This window comes from Telopea speciosissima, chromosome 4, assembly GCF_018873765.1.
Source record: "Telopea speciosissima isolate NSW1024214 ecotype Mountain lineage chromosome 4, Tspe_v1, whole genome shotgun sequence".
Classification (NCBI taxonomy): domain Eukaryota; kingdom Viridiplantae; phylum Streptophyta; class Magnoliopsida; order Proteales; family Proteaceae; genus Telopea; species Telopea speciosissima.
In genome coordinates, this window is record NC_057919.1 from 62,556,626 (window position 1) to 62,577,185 (window position 20,560).

Here is a 20,560-nt window from a genome sequence, read left to right on the forward strand (position 1 = left end):
GTATCAGTCGATGCTATGGTCACGAATTACTTGTCGAGCTCTGATCATTCTCTTCTCTGGATATCTAAATTGAAGAGGAAATTTTCACTGGAGTACTAGATTTTGGTACATTCTTGACTCTCTCGTAGACAAACAGCTTGCAATGCAGTTATTTTGAGCTTTACATATTCCTGTGAATTTCGTTTGAAAAGGCACCTAGTTCTTTCTTTTAACCCTCCATTGATCCAGGTATCAAGCATCAATTAACTACTCCATGTTCAATTTAGTCTTACTAACATTTAAAATTTTAGCTAATTTCTGAAAGTTCTAAATCTTAGTCAGGTTGGCCATCCATTGAAGAGGGGAAAATTTTACGACTTTTGAGTAACAAAACAGTATTTTTTTTAGTCAGGAATGGGTAGGTTCTGCTTTCCAAGATGCAGACTTTCAAGAATAATGGGTTCATTTCAGGTTCTGTTAGGTGGGCTTGTTATATTTCTAAGTATAACCAGTCTCTCTAGATTCTACTTTGCCGGGTTCTTCCTCCATGATGAAGACATTTGCCATCATTTTTATCATGTAAAAGATGTTTATGTTGGGTTTGATGCAAAAGCTTTATCTGACCGGGTTGATGAAGTTCTGTCTAAGATGGCTAGTTTGCAGGACAAGTTAGAGATCACTGTACAAAATCTGGAGAGCACCTCGGATAAAATGAACATTTCCAAAGCAGAGTATGGGAAGTTTTTAGAGGAGGAGGTAATCCACCCTCTATACAGTGCTCATATATCCCTTAGACAGATTCGACTACCTGGAGTTGATGGGGTTAGGAACAGTACAATGAGGGAAGACCCCTTGATTAACTATTTCATGACTGAGGAGGTTCGGAAGTATGTAACACCAAAAAGTAACAGAATAGGGAAGCTCAATATTTATGGTACAGAGAGGATTTATAACACAATAGGGCATGCTTGTGTCTTGATGAAGAATGAACTAGAAGAGTACATGAACTACGATGTTGGATCCTACTGCAAAGATGATTGGAACCTAGCTCAGAAGCTCATGATTAAAGGTTGTGACCCTTTGCCCAGGAGGCGGTGCTTGACAAGAGCCTCGAAACTCTATCAGAAGCCCTTCCCAATCAATGAGTCCCTCTGGAAGTTACCGGACAATGGAAATGTTCGGTGGAGCAATTATCAGTGCAGGAACTTTGGCTGCTTATCAAGCAAAAATTCCAGGCGGGGTTTTAGCAAGTGCACTGGATGTTTCGAAATGGAGAAGGAAATGGTTAAATGGGTCAGTAATGGTTCACTTCCAATAGATTTTCTGATAAGTGATGTTTTAGCAGTCAAACCTGGGGAGATAAGAATAGGTCTGGACTTTGGCATTGGCACGGGAACTTTTGCTGCGAGGATGAGAGAACAAAATGTGACAATTATAACAACTGCTCTGAACCTTGGGGCACCATTCAATGAGATGATTGCTCTAAGAGGCCTGGTTCCTTTGTATGTTGCATTGAACCAACGGCTTCCTTTCTTCGACAACACAATGGACTTGATTCATACAACTGGGTTGTTGGATGGATGGATTGATCTTCAATTGATGGATTTCATCTTATTTGATTGGGATCGCATTTTAAGGCCAGGGGGGTTGTTGTGGATAGATCGGTTCTTTTGCAGCAGAAGGGACCTGGATGACTACATGTTCATGTTTTTGCAGTTCAGGTATAGAAAACACAAGTGGGTTATTTCACCTAAATCAAAGGAAGAGGTTTATCTTTCTGCATTGCTGGAGAAACTACCTCGGGCTATATGATTCTACTCCTTGCTTGTTTATGTCCCTTCATCTCACTCATGAGGAACTCATCATCTTTGTGGCCTCATCATAATTGTTTTTTTTTTGTAACATTCTTTCATCTTGCTAGTGTAGTTTATCTGTCCTCTAGACAGTGTTTGACTTTGTGATAAAAATCTGGATATTGGCATTTCCAATCCAGAGCTGAAAATAAATTATTTGGTTGGTAATTGAAACTTTACATTGTTCATGTGCTAAGCCAGTTTTGTTGATGGAACATGTCGAGCTTTGTCATTGAAACAGATAATAACTATCCAAGTTCACACATTTTGGGTTGCAGTTTTATACCAATTCTAGGGTTTTCTTGTCCCCAGGGTTGGAGATTTTATATGTAGTTTTCCATGGAGTTCTTCAAGGACAGAACAAGATTGAAGTTAACAACTACGCATTTACCAGACAAGATCCACATCACCAAGAGCACGAGACATTGCTGGTGGGATTTCTTTATTCCATGGAATGGTTATTCAGTAGTGATGGTAAATCAGCAGCGGTATTTTCATTGAACTTGTTCCATCCTGCTGAATGGTTCTTTAATTTTTGAATAATAGTCTCTTATCATTGATCCCATTGCAATGATTTTGTGGTTGACTTTGTGTGGTACATTGCACCCAACAACTTTCCACACATGAGCATGGATTTCCTTTATATGCTGAAAATCCTCTGGCGCCTTTGTTGTGTTGAAAGCATTAAGAATATATGAGTATATATTCTTTAGAAAAAATGATATACGGATAATTCTATTAAAAAATAGGGATATTCTTAATGTAACCAAGCATGGTGGCATTGAGCTGTCACCATCTTATGAGACCGTATAAGACAAAGGATAATTATGAAAATCGATATCATTGATTTTTTTTTGGTATTACTATTATTGCAACATGCTAGCCAAAAAAGACCACCCTGGAGGGCAAATTCAGTATGGTGACAGCTGGTTGGTTACACAAAGCAAAACCCTAAAAACAACATACTAGATGCAATAAGTTGCATACTGGTTTTAATTCAGAATGATTGAGAGTTGCAGTATTTTTTATGAAGCCAGAGTTGTTCACAAGGAGTTTGGTTCAAGTTAGGAGTAAATTCAAAACCGAAGGAACATGGAAAGCAAGAATGCAGGGTGCTTCATAGACCCTCCAAGAACAAATGCCAGTTGCAGCTGGTAGGATGGCAATGGATTGGGTAGGGTTCGGTAATTGAACAAATTGGATTGAAATGGTTTGGAGGAGAGAAGCTCACAGTTTTTGTTGCACAGGCCATGGTTATCGACTATTAGGTTGTGCATTGAACAAATTGGATCTATACTGTTAAGACATAATCATGAAATTACATAATTTGGTCAATGGGTAGACTATATAGGGTTTTTATGGATTTTAATTAAAAATAACCTTGTTTTTAGTTAATGAAAACTCTAAATGCCAATATAACAATTATTTTATTTGATATTGTTAAGTTAAAATAGAAGTTTAAAATTAGTTTGGCTTGGCCGTTTACCTTGAAGGTCCAAAATTCTCTCTCTCTCTCTCTCTCTCAAAGGTATGAGAAGCCTGTAACAAATAACTAGGACAGAAAGAAATACAAAGGACATGATAAGGTGCATGAATGGTGAATGCACACCAATTTAAGCCATGAGGAAGCTTCTATGTGAGATCAACATAAAAGCCTGAAACTAGGAAATACCTACTCATGCTTTTTCTACCCCGTCAGCCGCGAGCTCTATTCCGACATATTCTGTTTTGTTACTATATAATAAAGATTAGCGATAAGAATCTCAACCAATGATCCAACCTTCAACTAACCAAACCAACTGTTACTGTAAATCTGTGAAGCCATGGAGACCATCATATCCATAACAAGCCAAGATGTAACCAAGGAAGAACCAGAAACACTGGTGTCTCCCAAGAATCCAATTCCAGTGGAGACTCTCTTCCTTTCCAACATTGATCAAGCTGTGTGCTTTCCTGTTGAGACAGTCTTCTTCTTTGAGGCTCTTCCTTGTGGGTTTTCATCTACACTGGATATATCAGAAAGAGTGAAGAGATCAGTGTCTGAGGTGCTTCTGATTCCTTACTACTTCATGGCCGGCAGACTGAAATTCAACGTAGAGACTGATAGGCTGGAGCTTATCTGCAACAATGCTGGAGCCTTGTTTGTGAGTGCGACTTCAGGACTTGCCCTGAAGGACCTTGGAGACCTCTCTCTTCCTAACCCTTCATTTCATCACCTTATTCATCGACCTGGCCGGTCCAAGAGCCTACCTGAGAAACCACTTCTTACAATTCAGGCAATTGATATTGTTACTTCATCATCAATTCAAAAGAAATCTATATGAGAAACCTGTAACTAAGTTTTATGATATTATCATTGTTTTTCAGGTCACAAGGTTTAAATGTGGAGGCTTCTCAATTGGGTTTGTGACAAACCACAGCATACTCGACGGCAGAGCTGCAAGTGAGATGTTTCAGAACCTTGCTTCTATTTGCAGAGGCCAGGGCTTGAAGACCCACGTACTATACATTGACAGAACCTGTATTAAAGCAAGAAACCCACCTCAGATTAAGTACCCACACCAAGAGTACACAAAGCAAATAGAGATATCTTCTCTGACATCCTCCTTCACCTCACCCTGCCAACCCTCCCCATCATTCCAATTCTCAGGAAAGTACACTCGCAAGCTCTTTACTTTCAGTCCCCACATGGTGAAAACCCTCAAAGACAAGGCCCAGGCCAAGTGTTCAAGCTTTGATGTCATGGTTGCTCACCTGTGGAGAGCAAGAACAAGGGTAGTGTTTAGTCACCCAGAGGAGATTTCAACAGTTCTGTTTGCAGTAGACATAAGGTCTAAGATTTCTCCACCTCTGCCAAATGGGTTCATTGGAAATGCTGTAATTACAGCATTTGCTTCTGCAAAAGTGGGTGATTTGGAGGAGAAGCCTTTGTCCTTTGCAGTGGAGATGGTGATGGGAGCCACGGATAGAGTAACAGATGAGTATGCGAGATCAGTGATTGATTGGTTAGAGGTTCATAAAGGGGTGCCTGCAACTTTGAATGGGAATTTTTATGTCTCAGCTTGGTGGAAGCTGCCTTTCTATGAGCTTGATTTTGGGAGTGGGAAGCCCATTCACTATGGGCCAATTGTGGGTGGGACTGATGAGTTTGTGCTCTTGCTTGCCCAGGGTAGTAGCAGCAGAGGAAATGAGGGAGGAGGAATAAGTGTGTGGATAGGACTGGAACAAGAGAAAATGCAAAATTTTATGCTTCATGTTTATGAAATATGATTTTATCCTTACTGCTTCGTGTTATTGTTGCTCAGTTATGATTGTACTTGGAATAAAGAAAAGGTGAAGAGATTCGCACAAGAAACAGAAACACACCTTTTTCTTTTGCTTTATTTATATTTTATGGGGGAGGGTTTTCTACAAGGGCAGTGTAAGGGGAAATTTGCATGTTACACCAATGAGGGTCTACAAAATGATGTCATCCATATGGGTTCTACATGGAGCTTACGTTGTCCGAATAAGAGAGAGAGAGAGAGAGTTAGTGTGGATCCCATTGTTTATTTATGTGAGAGTAGTGTAAAGGAATTGTACATATGCTTCTTTCCCCATATTTTATACAATTCCATTTCACATTTTTTTTTCTTCAAACTTCATATTAAATGGGGCACTAACAATTGAGTCAAGTTTTTACCAAAAAAAAATAATTATTGAGTCAAGTATCATTTTACTTGTTGGCAGGATGGCTTCCACGCCTAGACACAGCCCGGGGTGAAATTATTGCTACATCTCTTGTGAAATGCAAAAATCGCATCCCTATTTATTGGAAAGACTGCTCCGCATCTCCTATTCTTGGAAGGAGATATCGTCAAATATTGTAGAATTATTGTTTCCTTCTTTTGTGTGCTCCTTGTTTGGCAACTGTTCCACCTTCTCATCTATTTATTTGTATGTTTTTTTCCCAACGAAGAAATAAGATAAGATTTTGGGAGTTCTGATCCGAGGACGTAGGCATCCATGGCCGAACCTCGTTAAATCCTTCTCTGTGGTTTGATTCTCTGAAATCTGAACATGGTATCAGAGTGGGTGTAATATCGGCTTGTTCTCTTGCTATCTCGCTCAGTTCGAAGGAGTTGCTGGCTCGGTCGGGGAGACTGTTATTGGGTTCCTTTTCTTGGCTTGCTGAGTGTTCTCTTCACCAGATAAGCTTCTTCTTACATCTGTCTTTGATCTCTTATTATTCTATTTTGTCATCATGTCTGATGTTGAAACTGAGAAAGAAAATAATCGTGGAAAAGATGCCAGCAATGGCTCTGGTTCCACCAAGGCTGTGGCGCAAGAAACAAACAGCCAGCGTCTTACTTCCATGGTTTTGAATGGAAGAAACTTCCTTCCCTGGTCTAGAGCCATGACCATTGCCTTTGGAGGGAGATCAAAACTCGGCCATATTAATGGCCAAACTAAGGCCTCGGCTGAGGATGATCCCAAATTTTCTGATTGGCAAGCCAGTGACCATTCGGTCATGACTTGGGTTTTCAATTCAATGGAATCACAAGTTTATGAGATATTTGCATATTCGGATATGCCCAGAATTTATGGGAATCATTGAATGAAATGTATGGTCAAGCGAACAATGCGTCTCGCATCTTTGAGTTGCAGCAGGAACTTGCTCGATCCAAGCAAGGTTCCAATCAATCTTTAACTGAACATCTTGGGAACCTAAAGAAAAAGTGGGACGAACTTCGTCAATATAGACCTGCTACTCAGGTTATTGCTAATTATGTTAAGCATGAAGAACATGACATAATTTTTCAGTTGTTAGCCAGTGTCAAACCCGAGTACGAGGACCTTAAACGTCAAGTTCTCATGAGTACTACTTTGCCATCCTTTGCCTCTGTGTGTTCCATAATCTAGAGAGAAGAAATCAGGCGCCGTGTTATGAAATCTGAGTCCATTGTTCAAAAAGATCCTTCTGAAAACTTGGCTCATAGTGTTACAACTAATAAACAGCAAAGTGACAAAAATGCTAGATCTGGCAAAGGAAAAGGAAAAGGGCAAAACCGATTCCATTGTGATCATTGTAATCGTGATGGCCACACCAAGGACAGGTGTTGGTCACTCTATCCCCATCTTCGCCAAAGCAAAGATAAGAACCAAGAGTCTAAAGTGGCAGCCCAGGCGAATTCCACCGAATTTCAATCAAAACTCGAAACTTTAGCTCATCAATTCCAACAATTGCTTCAGGCACATGGGACGACTTCTTCTGGCACTGTCAGTTCTACAACCGAATCAGGAAATATGGTCAAGACATTTGGTAATATTCATGCCTTATCTGCACTTTCTAAAAATGGTTTCATTGTTGATTCTGGTGCTACTGATCACATGTGTGATTCCTCACACCTGTTCCTCAACACTAATACTAGTACTGCATATCCTAAAATTACTGTGGCTAACGGAGTGCAGGTTCCTACTCATGGTGTTGGGCAACTTAAAATTTTTTCAAAAAATTCTGATGCATTACTTGTTCCTGATTTATCTTCAAATTTGTTATCTGTAAGCAAGTGTACTAAAGAGTGGAGCTGCAATGTCATTTTTTCTCCTCAAAAGGTGTTATTTCAGGATCGCGTCACTAGGAAGATGATTGGTGAAGGTCAACTTCAGAATGGTCTCTATACCATAAATCTTCATGAAGGTGCTTTTGTTGCAAAGGAAAATACAGCGGGAGCTTCTCAGTTGTGGCATTTGCGTCTGGGTCACCCTTCTGACCAAATTTTACGTTCTCTTGATATGTCTTTGAATCATGATTCTAACTCTTGTGATCCTTGTCATTTTGCTAAACAACATAGACTTTCTTTTTCTCACAGTAATCGGTAATCAGCTGAGTTGTTTGGTTTAGTTCATTCTGACGTTGGGGAAGTGCTCCTGTTGATGCCAGAAATGGTTACAAATATTTTATCAATTTTATTGAGGACAAATCTCATTCTACTTGGATCTATTTGCTTAAGTCTAAGAGTGAGGTTCTTCATGTGTTTCAAGTTTTTTGCACCATGATTCGTAACCAATTTAATACTTGCATCAAGATTTTACAGACTGATAATTGGACTGAATACACCAACAGCCCGTTTCAGTCCTTTCTACACAGCTTGGGTATTGTTCATCAGACATCTTGTGTAGGCACCCCGCAATAGAATGGAGTTGCCGAACGTAAAAATCAGCACCTCCTTGAAGTAACCCGGGCTTTGATGTTCTCTAGTCATGTGCCCAAGTCCTATTGGGCTGATGCAGTTCTTACAAGCTGTTACCTTATTAATCGCCTTCTAAGTAAGGTTCTTGGTTATAAGACTCCTATGGAGGTCCTTCATGGTCGGAAGTTTAATATCTCTCACTTGAGGGTATTTGGCTACATTTGTTATCTCCATTCTCAAACCAGTAGTAAGCTGGATTCCCATGCCCGCAAGTGTGTGTTTGTGGGTTACTCTTTTGTTAAAAAGGGCTACAAATGTTATGAACCCACTACCAGACGCCTTTACATCTCTCGTGATGTTCTTTTCAATGAAGCTCATATGTTTTTTCCTGACAGGACTCCAATTTAAGGGGAGTACTATAATGATTTCTTGGTTGAATTGGCTCCTGTGCCGTTACCGTTAGCTGAAAGTCAGGGTGACAGTTTGGAAAATGATGGTGATAATAATGTGGAGGTTGAGGTTGATGGTGAGGGTGGTGAACCTACCACCGGCAACGAAGACATGGCTGAATCCACACCTGTGACAGAGACAGAGACTGTGCCTGTGCCCGAAGTTCCCAAAATTTTTGTTCCATAAGAAGTTCCTGTTCCCGCGGGTTCCACCACTGTTCCTGTTCGCAAGTCAAACCGGGTTCCTAAGCCTTCAACTCGGCTTCGTGATTTTGCCACTTATCATACGGTTCAACATCCCATCCAAGATTATGTTGGATATGATAGTATCTCTCCAAATTTTTGGAGTTTTTTGTCTGCCATTGAGAGTCATAAAGAGCCCAACAGTTTTGCAGAAGCAAACAGTCATCGTGTGTGGGTGAATGCCATGAAGGACGAACTCCAAGCCCTTGATCGAAATCACACTTGGGAAGTGGTTCGTTTACCTGCCGGCAAACGTACTGTTGGTTGTCGTTAGATCTATAAGATCAAATATAACAGTGATGGGTCAATCGAGAGGTACAAAGCTCGCCTGGTTGCCAAAGGGTACACGCAAACCTATGGTATCGATTATAAGGAAACGTTTGCCCTTGTTGTGAAAATGAACATTGTGCGGGTGCTCATGTCTGTGGCAATCAATTGCAGATGGTCTCTGTTCCAAATGGATGTAAAAAATGCGTTTCTACATGGAGATCTTGAAGAAGAGGTTTATATGGATCTCCCCCCTGGCCATGCTTTACAAAATGAGGATGGGATGGTTTGCAAGCTCAAAAAGGCTATATACGGACTTAAACAGTCCCCATGTGCTTGGTATGGTAAGCTCAGTACTGCTCTCATCCGATTTGGTTTTTTAAGAGATAAATCTGATTCCTCGATGTTCATTAAGAACACTGACAAAGGCATTGTTGTCGTTCTGGTTTATGTGGATGACCTTGTCATCACTAGTAGTAATCATTTTGAAATTGAAGCACTCAAACAACACCTGAGTCAAGAGTTTGAAATCAAAGATCTCGATAAACTGAGATACTTCTTGGGTATTAAAGTGGCTAGCTCACACAAAGGTCTGTTCCTTTCACAACGAAAATATGTTCTAGACCTGTTGAAAGAAATTGGAAAAATTGGGGCTAAACCTGTGAGTGTTCCTATGAACTACAGCGGCAAGTTTAACACTAATAATACTCTTTTGAGTGATCCTGGGCGATATCAACGGTTGGTAGGGCGGCTGATTTACTTGATCATCACTAGACCTAACATTGCCTATGCCGTTAGTTATGTGAGCCAGTTTATGCAGGCTCCCACTCAGGGTCACATGGAACTTGTTGATCATTTACTTCGCTATTTAAAAACCTCTCCTGGAAGAGGGATCTTGATGAAGAATAATGGGCACACCCAAATCGTTGGGTACTCTGATGCAAATTGGGCTGGGAGCCCTAAGGACAGAAAGTCTACCACCGAATTCTGTACCTTTGTTGGTGGAAATATTGTTACTTGAAAGAGTAAAAAACAAACTGTGGTGGCTTGCTCAAGTGCCGAGGCTGAGTACCGGGCCATGGCTTCTGCCACTAGTGAAATTGTGTGGCTTCGATTGCTTTTGCAGGAGTTGGGGTGTGAGGTTGTGTCCAAACCTACAAAGCTGTTTTGTGACAATCAAGCTGCCACTCATATTGCTTCAAACCCTATATTTCATGAAAGAACTAAGCACATAGAAGTGGATTGCCACTTTGTGTGTGAAAAGGTCCAAGATAAAACAATTGAGACACCATATGTTCGTAGTGAAGATCAGTTAGCAGATATCTTTACTAAGGCTCTGCCAAAAGGATCATTCCAAGACATGGTGAACAAGTTGACCTCCGACGATGTCTGCGCCCCAACTTGAGGGGGATTATTGGAAAGATTGCTCCGGATCTCCTATTCTTGGAAGGAGATATCGTCAAATATTGTAGAATTATTGTTTCCTTCTTTTGTGTGCTCCTTGTTTGGCAACTGTTCCACCTTCTCATCTATTTATTTGTATGTTTTTTCCCAACAAAGAAATAAGATAAGATTTTGGGAGTTCTGATCTGAGGACGTAGGCATCCATGGCCGAACCTCGTTAAATCCTTGTGTGTTTTCTCTGTGGTTTGATTCTCTGAAATCTGAACACTATTGATGTTTCCATGCACGCTGTGATTGACCTCTACACTGGCGCAGGGTCCATGTTGTCAGACAGAGAACCCTCTCCCTTTGTTTTATGGATTAGAGACCATCACAAAAACGAAGATTTAATGGAATGGTTAGGGCTTGTGTTTTGAAGGACTACCAGTCTAGCAGTCATTCCACACCATCGATCTTTTTTTGCTGAATGATTTAGGATTTTAGAACTCGTATTTTTTATATTTTGAATTTTTATTGTTCGCAAAATAATTGATTATATTTTTTTCTTTCATTCAAATTTTAAGCCGTTGTAAAAATGCCATACTAAACAAAAAATTTTATCAGTCATGTTTTAACTAACTATGGTCATACCCTCTCCCCCCCCTTCAATGCTATATTTATGTCTAAGGATAAACAACACTACTTGGGTGTGTGCGGTGCGTTGCCCTAGTGACCAGACATAGGGGTGTGCAAAATGACCGCCACACCCCCGAGATTTTCCACCTTTCCATGGGGTGCAACGGTTATTTCGTACACCCCTGTGTCTGGGCGTAGGGGCAGCGCACTGTATACACCCAGGTAGCATTGTTTCTCTCTTAGTTATATTGTGTTTAACTTTGGATAAACTACACTTGGGTAACTATCGTTTAAAGAAACAATGTCTAGAATACCTCAGGTCTAATTTAAATTTGGGAAAATGGTGTGTATGCCAGCGGTATACTGTATGTGTTTCTCTTCTCTCTCTCTCTCTCTCTCTTCCTTCCCTCCTTTGAAGGGTAAGAGAGTCATTTCAAAGGGGAAAGAGAGAGATAAACACATACGGTGCTAGCATACAGTATACTGCTAGCATAGTAGCACCATCCCTCTCCCGTTTTTTTGGGAAAAAGCTGGGTATGCTAGCGCTATACCGTATGTTAAAGAGTCATTTTAAAAGGTGAAGAGAGAGATAGACATATAAGGGCTCGCATACGATATACCATAGCATACCCATCCCTAAGCGTGTAAAACGTTCCGGAACCAGATTATTATCCTCTCCAATTCCTAAAGCTCAACAGTGAGACAGTGCTAGGTGGAGATGCCGACATGTGGCAGCTCGGACATCCAATGGTCCGAGCTCATTGACTGGTCCAAGCTCAACATAGTCAATGAGCTCGGACCGTTGGATGTTTGAGCTGCCACGTGTTGACATCTCCACCCAGCATTGACGCACTGCCAAGCTTTAGGGAATTGGAGAGGATAATTTTCCTCCGGAATCAGGTATTCGGTTCGATTCTAGTTCGGTTCCAAAGAGTATTAGTGTGATTCAGATCTGGACCAAGTCGTTTACCATCTTAAATGAAAATAGAGAAAATTACATGGACACCCCCTGTACTATGGCCTAATTACTTAATCTCTCCAACATTCAAAGCAATTACTTGAACATCCCCTGTCGTCTACCATTTATTTCAAGTAGCCCTGTTCGGGAGTCAGTCATCGTTACCATGGATTAAATATTTTGTAAATACCTAAACTACCCTTAAGGTGTAGTGAAGTGACATATTTACCCCCTTCTTCTTCTTCTTCCTTTTCCTTTTCCTCCTGCTGTAACCCCAACGCCCTACCCCTACCCTACAAAGGGTTTTTGGGATTCAAGAAAGAATTAAACGAAGAGAATCCTGTTGCACCTACTGGTGTTCTGTATTTTTTTTATTGCTGAAACATAGACGGGAGAAAACTCTTATCTGAGAAACCTAACTCATTAAACCCAGAACAAAACAAGAAAAATAAAAATCAAGTCTTGAAAAGCAAATCAGCGACAATGGAAATGCCTAAATTGTTTTGACAGAAGGCTTGCTTGTTGATCCTCCTGAGATGAGCTCTTATACTCTGCAATTTTTGCAACTCTTCTCTAGGTCAGAAGGTCTGGTTAGTCCGAAGTTGGGGCTCATCGTCTTGTAACGCAATCGACGTCGACATTACTACGAGACTAAGAGAAGAAGAAACAAGAAGAAACCAATGGTGCTGCAACAAACACCTTTTTGACCTTCTCCCCCCACCCCTAATCCCCTGGAATACTTTAACTAGTTTTTTGGAACTTGCTAAACTCACAAAGAACTTTAGTACTCTAACTTTTAAGTGGTGTCATACCCCCAAACATCTTGGTGTCATACCCCCACCCATTGGTTTTAATATATGGTTTTGTTTTTTCATCAAAAAAAAAGAAAGAAGAAACCAATGGATTTGAAGAATGGGTTCTTTGGATTAGCAGAAAATTGGATAATTTTTTGAAGGTGGGTAGTTCGTGATTTGCAGAAGATAGGATAATTTTTAATTGTTTTTTATTTTTTCATTCCAGTAGTTATTTTCATGGATGCTTGAGCGCAAGTGCCATGTGGTGAGCTCAGATGTCTGCACATGGCTTCACCAATTTTCCAAGCTTTGAGGCTGCAAATTGATACACGAAGACCTGGTTGCTTCTTCTTCGGCGACTACAACATCCTCGATTTGGGGTTTTTAGGGTTTTTCAAGGTTAAAACATGTAAAGGGCAAATGTTATACTTAGCAAGTTTCAATAGAAATGGTTATAAGGGTAAAATAGATATTTTTAATTAAACACTAACATCAAATTAATACTGTCAGGTGCGAAAAGATCCTATCAATCCGGGCAGCTTGCAGCCGTGTGCAGTGCTGTACGCTGCCCGGATTGACATGATCCAAGTCCATAAGGGTGTCAATTGGGACAGTTCCTGGTATTTGGGATGGGACGGTACCGGTACCGATACCAAAAGTGCCAATCCTAGTACCGTCCCATTTAGTTAATGGGACCAAACCTAGATCCCAATCCCGATTACTAGCAGGACGGGACGGGACCGATTCTTAAACGGTTCTAGGCACTGTAGAAAAAGGGAGAAGAAGTTTAATTGTTTCTAACAATGCGGGTTTATTAGTGTTGTGGAATTTTTTCACTATCATGAAATCTAAGTTGTCTACTGCTTTTTATAAAGCAACTTAAATTATGAAATCATAGTTTTACTTCTTCAAACTCCCCAAGATCATATGTAATAAGCTTCTCATTTTTTTAAATCTAGAGAAATCCTACAAAATGGAAAAATCCCGTTGTGTTTCCTCTTTGATTTTCTCAAACAAAACTCTATTTATCACACATGTCCCATGGTAGTATGGTACGAAGTACGAAGTGTAAAAAGGAAGAACCTGGTAGATGTAGTTGGTCGAGGGAGGAGGGAGGAGGGAGGAGGTAGTAGCACTGTAGCAGGTTCTGTGAGGAAAGACTTCAAGCTACGACTGTTGACCTGTTGTTCCTCTTCGTATTCGAAAGGCAATCTTAATGAGTCGTAATTCTTATACCAGTTCTTTTTTAAAAAAGATCTTATATATTCTTTCATTTTAAACGGTACTAGTAGTTTCAATACCATCTGGTACCTTATTGGTATTTCGGTATTGGTACCGTTGGGAATCCCGTCCCAGAACCGTCCCGTTCCATTTATCATTCGGTACCAAAATCAAATATCAGTACTGTCCCATTTACTAATGGGACGGTCCGGTACCGGGTTTTAAGGAGATGGTATTAGGACGGTTTCCGGTTCGGGTCCCAAATTGACACCCTTAGTGTCAAGTTTCGGAGGTGTCAAGTAATTGTTTCAAACGTTGGTAATCGTAAGCAAAATGGCCATAGTACAGGGGGTGTCCATGTAATTTTCTCGTGAAAATAGCATCAAATATCCCTAAAGACGGTGGTTATGGTCCTTATGGGGATGGAATTCATGTCGGGGTTTATCGAGGGTTTTAACTTTACAGCAACTAAGCAAACAAGCAATAGAATTACTGAGACAGAAAAGAAAGAAAGGACCAAACCAGGGCGGTAGCCGAATCCTTCAGTATGGCTTCCGAGGTTGCGGTTTGCATCTGCATCTATAGGGCGACTTCCCTTCAAGCTTCAACGGAAATGGCAAGTAAGGTAAGGAAGAAATACAGAAACACTCCACCCAGAAGCCCTTATTTTCTCTCTTCTGATTCTTTTTAGCTCTTCAGAATAAAACCATCTCTCTATTATCCTTGAATTGAAATCCTGTAATTTCTCCACCCGTCCCCACCCCCCCCCTCGCTCTCTAAAAATAGAGGACTGGTTTCTATGGATGGTGTAAATGGGCTAATACAAATACGATTCAGTTTAACTGTTCAAGGCCTGTTTATCATATCCCAGTATTGAGCAACATTGAGAATGAGTTTTACGACTCTTGAGTAGCTGTGTTGTGTAGAAAACCATGGCATTTGTTAACGTTTATACTTGGTCCATCAAATGCTGACAAGCCAACAGTACAGTTGTTTCTGGTGAATATTTATTTCTGTGAATATTTGTTTCAATTATAGATGATGATTTACCATCTGGAAACTGAAGGGGGTGAAATAAATCATGTTGAAATGACCATATATCAACTCTGTTGCTTTACAGTAGATGCTTTTTTTTTTTTAATACTTTCTGGCTATGAACTTGATTGGGGTTGATCTGGTACATCTTCTGATTTTATGGATGCATTGCAAGCTTAATCACATAAATCTTCCAGTGGTTTAAGAAGTTGATACAAATGCTGAACCTATACCCATTTGATCTGGTATCTTTCTATGATGCTGTGACATAGTTACAAATGCATGAATTTTGTTGGTTTCCTTGAATTAGAATACTTACTAGTGTGAGTAATCTTGATTCAGAAATCCTTCGTAAGTTTTGGGCAGTAGCACTCTGATTTTGATTTTAGCATGTCAAAGTGAGTAAATGGCCAAGGTCTTAGTGATCTCTGTTCTGTAACTTCCAAAAGTTAGGTTTCATGAATCAGTATGTTGATGTTACTTGGAAAATACATATACCATTATTTGCAACATGTTATGCAATGCCTCAGTGAAAAATGACCAATCAGGTCAGTTATATTTGGCTCATGGTTCGATGATTTACTTTTCAGTTGACTGGTTTTGCTCAAGCTTTGTTATTCTGGATTAGTTTTCCGGTTGCAACTTGTCCCATGCAATTGTATTGATTTACTTCATAGTTGTCAATGCGACTAGGTGCCCTAGGCGTGCAGTATATGTAAATATAGTGATGATAATTTTATAGAATTATGCTTATATTCAACATAGATATCAATGCAATACTAATATGAGAAGACCGAAGTATAATAAACAAAGCATAGGATATAGTATAAGCATATTCATAAAAAAACAAAAAACAAAATAGTAAACGTAAATAACATTGTTTGAGTTAAAATTAATACTGCAAGTGCACAGGTCATATGTAGCTACGGGTGGATCATAGGGAGGAGAACTCTATGTAAATTCAGTCCTAACCTAGGCAAAGCGCCCTCTTTCGAATAACGATTAACAACTAACAACTAATCTACTAATAATGAAAAGCAAGATTGAATGAATCAATGAAACAAACCTAATCTAACAATGACAATAAAAAATTAACAAGCAAAGACTTAATGAATGCAAAGGCAAGATAAATTCAGAATTAAGAATAGAACTCAGATCTAAGAAAGAAATCAGATTTAATAAAGCACTCAGGAATCGGAATCCACCATGAAAATTCAATCGTATGACGATCAAAAACACCCTTGATCGCATGAATGAACTAAGTCTATAGAAAATATGGTTGAAGCAACGATGATTTCCTATGAGTTATTTTAAATCATAGCATTGAAAGATGATGGCAAGCAAAATTATGTTGGAACTTGGACAACTATGCATACGAAATTAATGGCATGAATAATGTGCATGTTACAAATATAACATTGGTTACACAGAAAATTAAATTATGGGCATCTAGAGATCATCACTCCTCTTCTTCATCTCATGGCTTCATCCAATCCCCAAGTTGCAGGATTTAGTTAGCCATAGAGATGAGGAGAGAAGAAGAAAAATAAATAAAAGACGAACAAGAAGACATGGTAATCAAATCTGAAAATAAGAAAAGAAAAGGAATACTTTACTGATTAAATTGCAGAAAATTCTTCAAGCTTTGACTAAACTCCAATCTCCAACATTCGATTACAACTCAAAGGAAAAAAAAAACTCTCATCCCCATCCTCTCAAAAAAAAAAAAAAACAAAATAATGTAAATCCTCTTCTCCCAATACCGAATCCCTCCCCTTTTCGGCCCCTACAGTTTATATAAAAAGCAAAGAAAGGTGGATAGCCGTGTGGGTGAGGTGTGTGAAATATATGGGAGAGATAAATTAGGGAGAGTAGAGGCCAGAAATTAGGAAAGAAAAGAGAAATCAAATTCGAGAAGGAGAGAGATTGTAGGGAGGAGAGAGAGAAACGTGATGGAAGAGAGATGAGAGACGTGGAGAGTTGAGAGATTTTAGGAAGAAGAGAGCAATTAGGAAAGAAATAAGCCACGTTTTTTGTTGGTGTTTGATTTCGTCTTCTCTTAAAATCTGGAAATATTAGATGTCACCAATAAATAAGCCTTGGTAAAAATTACCCTCTCTAAAAATCGCAGGGAATATGGGTTGGTGCCTTCTCCTGGGCTGCGCAACTTAGGTCTTCAAAACTGGTTCAAGCTAGGACTGGTTCTGGCCCACAAAGGTCCAACTCTCTTGATCTTAGCCTTGAACTGTTCTCCTAGCACTCTTTAAGCTTTAAATACTCATCTTCAACAGAAATAAACCTAACACCTGAAAACACAAAAAAATAACCCGAGTAGCACTGTTCTAATAATTAAAAGACAATAAATAAAGGTAATAATTCGCACATAAATATGCTCATCAAATACCCCCATACTTGAGCTTTGCTAGTTCTCGAGCAAAAAGAAAAACTAAGAAAAAGAAAACCTCCTAACTCACTTTCATAGGAATCACGATTGCACTTAGCACGTGCAACAAGCCTTTAAACCCTTAGGTTACCCCTAGTGAACGAGTTGTGTCTCGTGAGTGTTTTCAGTGAATAAACACACAAAATTCAAATTCTCACTTCCTTCTAGCTGATCCTTACCTAAGCACAGGTGAAGTCTATATCCACTCGAAAATTGAAAACAAGCATGATAATAAAACTTTGAGATTGAGATTCCTACGGACCCCCATACTTGAACGTTATTATCTCATTCCAAGTTGCAGAACTATCATACCTCTAAATTAGGGAAACTCTTATATTTTGGTTGGTCACACGATTTTTCCCTGATATTAGATCTAGTGGGTCATCTAAGTTACAAAAGACTTCAGCTTGGAGCTTGGGTAGAACCTTTAAGCACATGCACGGTCTTAATTTCACTTTGATTTCACTTTGATTTCACTTTGCCATATATGGCTAAGTATTGAACTCAAATGTTCCTCTACTACGTTTGGCTTGAATGACATGCAAGGCTTGCACCAGATACCCAAGTTACTAAGCAGTGTTGGAATAGATTCTCAATACATATATCTTTTGATTGCCACTTTGTGGCTTTAGAAATTGATGCAGTATGAGTCCAAACTTCTTTTCTTTCCTTTCACAAGGGGATGGCTAAGGGGTGTTCTCGATCAAGGAACCTCGCTTCCTGAGGTGGAGCGCCCTGTCATCTACAACCAATTTTCACTTTTTTTTTTGGGCACTTATTATGCAAGTGTGCCACGGTCCAGCCTTAGCTCCTAACCAAGACTCTTGTATACAAGACTACTAACAAGATCAGCTCTCTCGATAGACAGTGCTTTTGATTTAAAATTTTTTTTTCCATTTAAATCCCACCTTGAGATTTATTCCAATTCCTTTCCTTGAAAACAAGAATTTTATTACTTCAAAGCACAAGGTACCAAAATCATCTCTCTCTCTCTCTCTCTTTAAAAACACAGCAGAAAAATTTCCAAGAATTTCAAAATGGGTACAAACTCACACCTAAGCCTAAGTCAGATTTCAATTCATCAACTATCCCCCCCATACTTAAAATATGCAATGTCTACAATGCATGAAAAATAAAAATAATGACAAAGGAGAGGGCATACCTGATAAGATCATTCTGGCTCAGAGTAAGGTGGTTCATGGAGATCCATGACCTGTTCCAAATTTGCAGAAGCCATCTCAATGTAAGGCTTTAAATGCTGGCCATTAACTTTAAAAATCGCACTAGTACCTGGATTAAAAATCTCAATAGTACCTGGATTAAAAATCTCAATAGCTCATATGACAAAACTCTATGAACAATGTAAGGACCATGCCTTACATTGAGATATATGTACTAAAAATCTATTCCAACACTGCTTAGTAACTTGGGTGTCTGGTGCAAGCCCTGTGTGTCATTAAAGCCAAACATAGTAGAGGAAAGTTTGAGTTCAATACTTAGCCATATATGGCAAAGTGAAATCAAAGTGAAATTGAGACCGTGCATGTGCTTAAAGGTTCTACCCGAGCTCCAAGCTAAAGTCTTTTGTAACTTAGATGACCCACTAGATCTAATCTCGAGGGAAAATCGTGTGACCAACCAAAATATAAGAGTTTCCCTAATTTAGAGGTATGATAGTTCCGCAACTTGGAATGAGAGTTTTTTGTTGGGGATGAGAGAAACCTCACCCACACGGCTATCCATCTTTCTTTGCTTTCATAGGTATTTTTTGTTGGTGTTTGATTTCGTCATTCGATCAATCCACCATGCGATCAAGGGTATTGGGAGAAGAGGATATAAATATCCGATTGAATATTCATGGTGTAATCTCCAACATTCGATTACAACTCAAAGAAAAAAAAAACTCTCATCCCCATCCTCTAAAAAAAAAAATGAAACAATGTAAATCCTCTTCTCCAAATACTGAATCTCTCCCCTTTTCAGCCCCTACAATTTATATAAAAAGCAAAGAAAGATGGATAGCCGTGTGGGTGAGGTGTGTGAAATATATGGGAGAGATAAATTAGGGAGAGTAGAGGCCAGAAATTAGGAAAGAAAAGAGAAATTAAATTCAGGAAGGAGAGAGATTGTAGGGAGGAGAGAGAAAATGGATGGAAGAGAGATGAGAGACATGGAGAGTTGAGAGATTTTAGGAAGAAGAGAGCAATTAGGAAAGAAACAAGCCTCGTTTTTTGTTGGTGTTTGATTTCGTCTTCTCTTAAAATCTGGAAATATTAGATGTCACCAACAAATAAGCCTTGGTCAAAAATACCCTCTCTAAAAATCGCAGGGAATATGGGCTGGAACCTTCTCCTGGGCTGCGCAACTTTGGTCTTCAAAACTGGTTCAAGCTGGGACTGGTTCTGGCCCACAAAGGTCCAACTCTCTTGATCTTAGCCTTGAACTGCTCTCCTAGCACTCTTTAAGCTTTAAATACTCCTCTTTCAACAGAAATAAACTTAACACCTGAAAACACAAAAAAATAACCTGAGTAGCACTGTTCTAATAATTAAAAGACAATAAATAAAGGCAATAATTCACATATAAATATGCTCATCAAACATAAACTTGTGAAATGCCCAAAACTGATATAATATAAGATGTGCTGTCACAAGGCCACAAGGTGACGCCAAGGCGTCCAAGGCAGTTACTTTTCTGTCCATCTTCACCTAAGTCGGGTGGTTACCCATTTCACATTTTTTATGGTTTTGGTAAATTTCACCAGTCAGGTACATATTTTTATTCTGGTCATTTATTTTTGGCATAATGTAAATCGTTTAAACATATTTTTGCTCTTTTTACGGTTTTTCATTATTTTATGCATATTCATCATCATACATGTTAGTATATATTGCATTATCATGGGAGAACATTCGAAATCAAGCATCTAGCAGAAAGGCCGGTTCAGTCGGGCGAGGTGGGTGCCTAACACCTTCCCATTTTCGTAACCTGACAACTTACCCAAATTATATGAGCAGACCATATGGAATCATGTAGTCCATTCCACTTTCATGGATAGGGCTACACCAATCGGGTCCTAGGCCCTAACCTAGGTGGCAACACCATTTTATTTTTAATATTGTATGA

At 39.4% G+C, this 20,560-nt stretch overlaps 3 protein-coding genes across 4 annotated transcripts in view; all 3 read left to right on the top strand.

Annotated features, from left to right (window-relative positions):
• LOC122660021 (probable methyltransferase At1g29790) overlaps positions 1–20,560 on the top strand; it is a 27,012-nt gene continuing 6,452 nt past the window's right edge. The window contains exons 1-4 of one of the 2 annotated variants that reach the window (XR_006332599.1): positions 7–1,851; positions 6,564–6,572; positions 13,283–13,293; positions 18,301–18,304. Coding sequence is in view for 1 of the 2 variants with exons in the window: in XM_043855195.1 (XP_043711130.1) it covers positions 394–1,791 (1,398 nt within the window). In the remaining variant the exon portion in view is untranslated. Of the gene's footprint in view, positions 2,008–6,563; positions 6,573–13,282; positions 13,294–18,300; positions 18,305–20,560 lie in introns of those variants that run through there. The other variant, XM_043855195.1, reaches the window with a different exon arrangement.
• On the top strand, positions 3,349–5,111 carry LOC122660022 (omega-hydroxypalmitate O-feruloyl transferase-like). Its single transcript, XM_043855196.1, has 2 exons — positions 3,349–4,108; positions 4,200–5,111. Exons 1-2 carry the CDS (start codon positions 3,656–3,658, stop codon positions 5,100–5,102), a joined length of 1,356 nt encoding a protein of 451 aa, XP_043711131.1. The 5' UTR covers positions 3,349–3,655; the 3' UTR covers positions 5,103–5,111.
• Positions 14,379–20,560, top strand: part of LOC122660023 — an 8,573-nt gene continuing 2,391 nt past the window's right edge. The window contains exon 1 of the mRNA XM_043855197.1: positions 14,379–14,581. Coding sequence (XP_043711132.1) covers positions 14,504–14,581 — 78 coding nt within the window. The 5' untranslated portion in view covers positions 14,379–14,503. The remainder of the gene's footprint in view (positions 14,582–20,560) is intronic.

Excerpts from the sequence above, each read along its gene's own strand:
- LOC122660022 (XM_043855196.1), top strand. The coding sequence starts at position 3,656 with ATGGAGACCATCATATCCATAACAAGCCAAGATGTAACCAAGGAAGAA. Across the intron at positions 4,109-4,199 it reads AACCACTTCTTACAATTCAG|GTCACAAGGTTTAAATGTGG; the intron begins GCAATTGATATT and ends ATTGTTTTTCAG.